Source organism: Nycticebus coucang, chromosome 2 (genome assembly GCF_027406575.1).
Source record: "Nycticebus coucang isolate mNycCou1 chromosome 2, mNycCou1.pri, whole genome shotgun sequence".
Classification (NCBI taxonomy): Eukaryota; Metazoa; Chordata; class Mammalia; order Primates; family Lorisidae; genus Nycticebus; species Nycticebus coucang.
The window spans coordinates 42,782,290-42,788,781 of NC_069781.1; the positions used below are offsets into that span (position 1 = coordinate 42,782,290).

At 51.6% G+C, this 6,492-nt stretch overlaps 1 protein-coding gene across 1 annotated transcript; it reads right to left on the bottom strand.

The window, feature by feature from the left end:
* Positions 1-2,956: 2,956 nt before the first annotated feature.
* On the bottom strand, positions 2,957-6,103 carry CCIN (calicin). Its single transcript, XM_053568846.1, has one exon. The coding sequence runs from the start codon at positions 4,791-4,793 to the stop codon at positions 3,027-3,029; it is 1,767 nt and encodes a 588-aa protein (XP_053424821.1). The 5' UTR covers positions 4,794-6,103; the 3' UTR covers positions 2,957-3,026.
* Positions 6,104-6,492: the final 389 nt, after the last annotated feature.

The window sequence follows — 6,492 nt, forward strand, 5'->3', positions numbered from 1 at the left end:
GACCTCAACTGAGGAAAAACAATGGGTGGACCTCAGAGCTGAGAAGGGTTTGTTTTTAGGGTAGGAGAAATTTGAGAGTATTTGTAGAATGAAAGAAGAAATCAGGACGGGGGGGGGTGGGGAGAGGGGAAACTGAGGAACCTAAGAAGTTGTGGGGTGACAGAATTGAGAGATGGAGAGACCAGCTTTGAATCATGGAAGGACATCTCTTCCTCTGAAGGGAAGAAGCGAAGCAGAAGCTCTGGCACACGTGAGACTATTTGTGGCACCCACATCACTGGATTTCTAGTTCTCTGGAGACTCAGCCCTAGAATGAGAGGCAAGTGAGTGAGGGTGGGGAGAGAGGAAGAATGGAGGACACTGAGGAGAATGTCCCCTGAGGAATGAATGGGGTAGAGAGTTGTCAGGAGGTGACTCAGCAAAGACCCAGGCTGGGGCAGGAGTTAACCTTAGCCTGAGGCTATGTAAGACCTTGTTCTTCTAGCTGGGGGGATGGCAGTGAGGTGAGCAGAGGTGGGGCTGCCCAGGGTTGGAAAAGTACAAGATGAAGAAAAAATTCCAGGGGAGGGAGGCACAACTGTGAAGTCCAAGGTCCTGGCTAGAAGGAGAAAAGTAAGACTTAGCAGGGGTTAGGATTTAAAGAGCATGGCCACTCAACAGAGAGGTCAAAGAGGTGATGTCAGCAGATGGAGCAGGATGGAGTTGGGAAAAGAAGGGGAGCAAAGTATCCCGAATGGCCACTAATCTCATGGGCTATACACATGTGAACTGAGCTGTGCTGTAATGTGAAGCACAGACGGAATTCTGAAGACTTAGCGTGGGGGAAGGGGGGAAAGAACATTAAATTTCTCATCAATAAATTTTTACATTACATATTTAGCTGATAATATTTTTGATATATTAGGTTAAGTAAGATAAATTGTTAAAACTAATTTCACTGATTTCTTTTTACTTTTTCACATGGCTATGAGATAAATTTAAATTATATATGTGGCTCACATTACATTTCTGTTGCGTGCACCGGTACGTGGACTGGCTGTGTCAGGCCTGTGGCTGCAGGAACAGGGACCTGGCACAGACAGGCCTCAGTGAGTGGTGTTTGTGTGCATATGTGTGAATGAATGAATTAATGATGAGTAAATTCATAAATGAATGAGTGAATGAATGAAGAAGGATTACATATATTTTTTTTTTGGCTGGGGCTGGGTTTGAACCCGCCACCTCCGGCATATGGGTCCGGCGCCCTACTCCTTGAGCCACAGGCACCGCCCAGATTACATATTTTTTTAGGGAGTTGGTTGATTCTTCTAAATCCTTATTGAGGATTATATGCGAATGAAAGGGAAACAAAGTTAAAAATGAGGAAGGCTCACTAAAGCTTTGAGGAAGGTCTCAAAGAGCTTTTTATGGGGTGGTGCCTGTAGCTCAGTGAGTGGGGCGCCGGCCCCATATTCCGAGGGTGGTGGGTTCGAACCCAGCCCCAGCCAAACTGCAACAACAAAAAAATAGCCTGGCGTTGTGGTGGATGCCTGTAGTCTCAGCTACTCCGGAGGCTGAGGCCAGAGCTGGAGGTTGCTGTGAGCTGGGAGTAACAGAGTGAGACTGTTTCTAAAAAAAAAAAAAAAACCTTTTTATGGTGCCTTACTTAATATAAGAGTCCAGAATTTTGGACCCTTGCTTCACTTCTCTCCTTTTTTTTTCTTAAAAAAAAAAAAAAGTACTTCTTTAGCACTTTAATATATATAGGGACTATCCTAGGCATTTTGCACTTATTAAGTCACCCTATGAGGTTAGCATTCTTATCCGCCTTCACACGTGAGGAAACTAAGGCAGAGAGTTAAGTAGCTTTCCCAGGCTATCCCATTAAGTGATGGAACTGGTACCAAACCAGGCCACCCAGTCCAGAGTCCACACCCCTCACTCTTCCACCATCCCATCTCATCCCCAACCTCCTCTCCCCCAGGGACATAGGTTTCTCTCTTCTGCCTTTACTGGTCTGTCTTCCACCCACAGTCCCTCAGACTTCATATTCCTAGAGAAAGTTCTCAATGGACTTGGCTTCCTACAAACAATCGAGAGAACCCCCAATTTCCCCCACGAGCAAGACAAACTACCGTAGTTTGTCAAATACCGTGTGGTCAAATACAGTAGTCAAGAAACTCTGCTTCCCCAACTCCTTCCCAGAGCCTTCCCTCCCCTTCTTCCTTCCAGCCATGAGGCTCCTCTCTCAGACCTGGGTGGGTTCTCCCCTGACTTTCTAGATTTTTTTTTTTTTTAGACAGAGTCTCACTATGTTGCCCTGGGTAGAGTGCTGTGGCATTACAGCTCACAGCAACCTCACACTCTTGGGCTTAAGTGATTCTCTTGCCTCAGCCTTCCAGGAGCTGGGACTACAGACGCCTGCCACAATGCCTGGCTATTTTCTGTTGCAGTTGTCATTGTTGTTTTAGCTGGACCAGGCTGGATTTGAACATGCCAGCCTTGGTGTATGTGGCTGGCACAGTAACCACTGTGCTACAGGGGCCGAACCACTTTCTAGGTGACTTGAGGGACGTGGGTGTTGGAGGAGCCTGAGACTTCACAGCTCTGAGCAAATGTTTATCTGTCAATCTAGCAGATGCCTGAGGGGTGACCAAAGGGTCAGAACAGGGCTTTCCAGACATCACCTTGGCTTGTGGTGGGGAGAGGCCTCAGTCCCACCCACCAGGTGCTCCTTCCAAGCCTGGGCTTGGATACTACCAATGGCTGAGTACCCCTGAGTTTCCACCCACTGGGAGCCAGGGCTCAGGAGACGCCTCAGTCCCACCCACCAGGGGCTCCATTCCAACCCCTGCTGGAATCTCCAGTGACAGAGTAGCCCTGAATTTCTACCCACTGGGAGCTGCCCTAACCCAGGAGGCCCCAACTTTAGGGCCAAGCATGGACTGGAACACTAAGAAGGAACCAACAGGCTGTCTTCCTCTCTTTCTCTCTCATTAAATTGTGAATAATAATGCATTTACTTATTCTCCCACTTAAAAAGTTGTTTAAATCCTTTGAAGAATCTTGCAAGGTAGCTTGGCTAGACAGCAGGCAGGACAGTCCAGTGCCTCTGGTGGGGGGGCCAGGATCTTCCACTCGCCTGTCTTTTGGTCTAGCAAGTAGGCATTTGGATTGATGGTGTAGTCCTTTGTCTGGACATCACTGGCTGTAGTGACACCCCCACATACAAACACCTTGTTGTCTCCAATGGAGCATATAGCATGGGACACATCCAAGGGGCAGTTGTTGGGCAAGAGAGGTACTGAGGTGGTCGTCTTGCTGGCCTTTATCTTCTGTAGGTTGATTTCCACACTCTGCCGGTGGCTGTGCACGCATAGGATGTTGTCCTGATGGAAAGAGAGCAGGGGCCGGTGGTTGAACTCAATGGGGAAGGTGATACACTGGACTACATCCCCGGTGTTGGTGTCAAAGCAGTCCACCACCCCAACCCGGGAGATGTAGCCCTTCACCAAGCACCGCCCAGTGACAATGTAGAGGTTCCGGTCGCCCTTGGTGATCACAGCTGTGCCATCCATAGGGATGCTCATCTTTCCTGCCAGGCACCAGGCCTCCTTGCGCTCATCATAGCGATAGATGTTGGAGACATACCGCCTTGGGGCAATGCTCCCACCCACTGAGTACACTGTCCCCCCGCAGGTCACCATGGTGTGGAAGACAAGCCCAATGGGCAGATCAGGCAACTTGGTCCAGGAGTTGTCATCCATGTCATACCGCCAGGCTGTCTTCAGCCCTGAAATCTGCTCGGTGGTGCCACCAGAGATGTAGATGTAGCGACCAGCAGCAGTGGCACTAAGTGCTGCTGCCCGGTAGGGCATCTCTGAGAGCTTCAACCACAGGTTCTCCTGGATGATATAGGCAAACACTCCATCGTTGAACTTGCCATGGGCCTTTTGGCCACCAAGGATGACCACTGAATCCAGCAGAGCCCCTTTCCGCTGGTAGGTCAGCAGGCTGCATGGCCGCTCCTGCTTGCGGTCCATCAGGACACTCTCAATCAGGGTTGCATGGGCCGAGCTGTTCTCCATGCCTATCAGCTTGTTGCTGGCAAACATCAGCGTCTTGTTGGAGACAGCATTGAGATTGATGTAATTGAAGAACTTCTTGAAATACTTCTCCCGCTCATCCTTCCGGAAGTATACCCAATTGATGAGCGCACTGAGAGCCTGGTCTTCATTGAGCACATGAAGGTTTTCATCACGGAGCAGGCGGCCGAAGATGACAGGGGGGCAGCGCATGAAGTGCATGGAGCCCTCAGGACTGGCCCAGTAGTGAAAATTGTCTCGAATGCCAGAGTAGGCCAAGTCTGATACCTCTTTGAGCTCAAACAACTCAGCCAAGAAGAGGTAGCGCAAACAGTTGGCCCTGCGGATGGACTTAATAAGGAAGTCATTGCAGTGAATTCTAAGGCGTGGTGTGTTGAAATACTGGGCCCCACGAAGTAGCTCCTCCACGTTCTGCTCTGAGATCACCACCTTGCCACTGTAGAAGTACTCTAGGAGCTGGTCCACCGTGATTGGACTCAGGTAGTTGGGGTCAATGGTGATAAAGAGCTCATCGGTGGTCTTCATGTCATTGCTAGCGATGAGGCTCTTCACTAGTGGAGAGACAGCAGCCAGTACGTTTCGATGTGCAAAGAAGACATGGTGGTCCACAGTCAGGGCCATGTCCCAGTACTCTTTGCGTTTCCTCTGTTTGTTCAGATTCTGCAGCACAAAGCTGTTGTAGTTTTTCTCCGTGAATTCCAATTTCATGGTGCTTCTTGCGGGTTGAGGCAGAGGATCAGCAGCAGGTACTGGAGAACAGACTTTCTCAGGCCTTTGGGATTCAGATTGATGGTTGTTTGCAGAGCAGTTGACCAGGGAGAAATGGGGGTGGGAGAGAGGCTGAGGTCATAGAGCAGATGAGTCATCACAATGCAGGCCCTTTGAGGCCTTTCTCAGAGGCACTGAACCTTCCTCCCCTCTGATAGCTGGGTCAAGACCAGATACCCTGCAGGACCTCAAGCCCAGGGCCCTGAGCTCAGGGGGAAGCGCAAGGATGGGCTGCAGTCCTACCTGGGACTTTCAGACCTCAGTTCAAGGCTTCTTCTGGAATGTCAGAGCTAGTTTGGGTGGGCAGTGTGGGGCTGGTTTATGTAGGGGAGATAAGGGGAGGTGGAAGAAGGGAAGAGGTTATCAGATCATCTGGAAGAATCCTCCCATTTCATTGGAGGGCAACTGAAGCCCAGAGAAGAAAAAAGATTTACCTAAGATCACACAGCCAGCTGAGAGCAGAGCAGGGCCCAGCACCCAGGCGGTTTATGGCTGAGCACTCCTTCCACTCTTCCAGGAAGCTTCTAACTGCTTCGCTTTCCCCAGTCTCTGATTCTCTGATCTCCAATACCTTTCTCTGCCGAAGCTCCTGGGCATCAGAGGAGAAAAGCTCCGTCCTTTGGCTTCTGACCTCTGTGGCCATGGACATCATTCTCCTTTAAAACAGAGGCATGGGCGGCAGCCACCTCCGCAGGAATGGGGGAGTTCGCCACTTGCTGGGGGCCTCAAAGGCCTGTTTATTTCAGTTCCACAGCAAACTGGAACGTCCCCACCACATTTCCAAATGTCTAGTTGTAAAGCATTGGGGGCTGTACTGGGTTAGCTCGCTCCATCAAGTGTGGACTTGGACAAGTGGCTCAGACTCTCTTTTTTTTTTTTTTTTTTGTAGAGACAGAGTCTCACTGTACCGCCCTCGGGTAGAGTGCCGTGGCGTCACACGGCTCACAGCAACCTCTAACTCTTGGGCTTACGCGATTCTCTTGCCTCAGCCTCCCGAGCAGCTGGGACTGGCCGGGGCTGGGTTTGAACCCGCTATCCTCGGCATATGGGGCCGGCGCCCTACTCACTGAACCACAGGCGCCGCCCGGCTCAGACTCTCTAAACCGCTGGGTTGCTCCCTTCATAAAGACTGGACGTCGTGGTTCCTTTGGAGGCGGTTGGGGAGATTACGGGTTAGTCTCTCGGGTCTCTCGGAGCGGACTGCCTCACCCATTCCGGCCACACGGTGGCACCAGAGGGTCGTGCCTGGCACCGCCGCGCGCCGCCTGGCGCCGGGCCCGCCCCAACCCCTTCCCATCTGGGAATGAGCTGCTGGGGGTGCTGGTGTCCAGCAGTGCTCTGACTCGCCCCGGGGCGCTGCGGTGCAGAGAAGGCAGTGCAGTTCCGTCCGCCACGCCCCTGGGATTCAAACTGTGGATGAGAGCCTTTCAGCCTGGCGGGCCCTCAGAACTAGTGGGGCCTCCTTAGATCCCCACAGACATACTTGCCCCCACTTTACAGGTGGGGTCACAGAGCCCCACAGCTGGTGTGCGCCAGCCTGAGAGGAGCCCTCCGACTCCCGCGTCCGCTCAGGATTCTTGATCCCTCGGAATCCCACTGGGGTTAGGGGTGGGGTTCACCGCTCTGCCTCCCGCCAGCA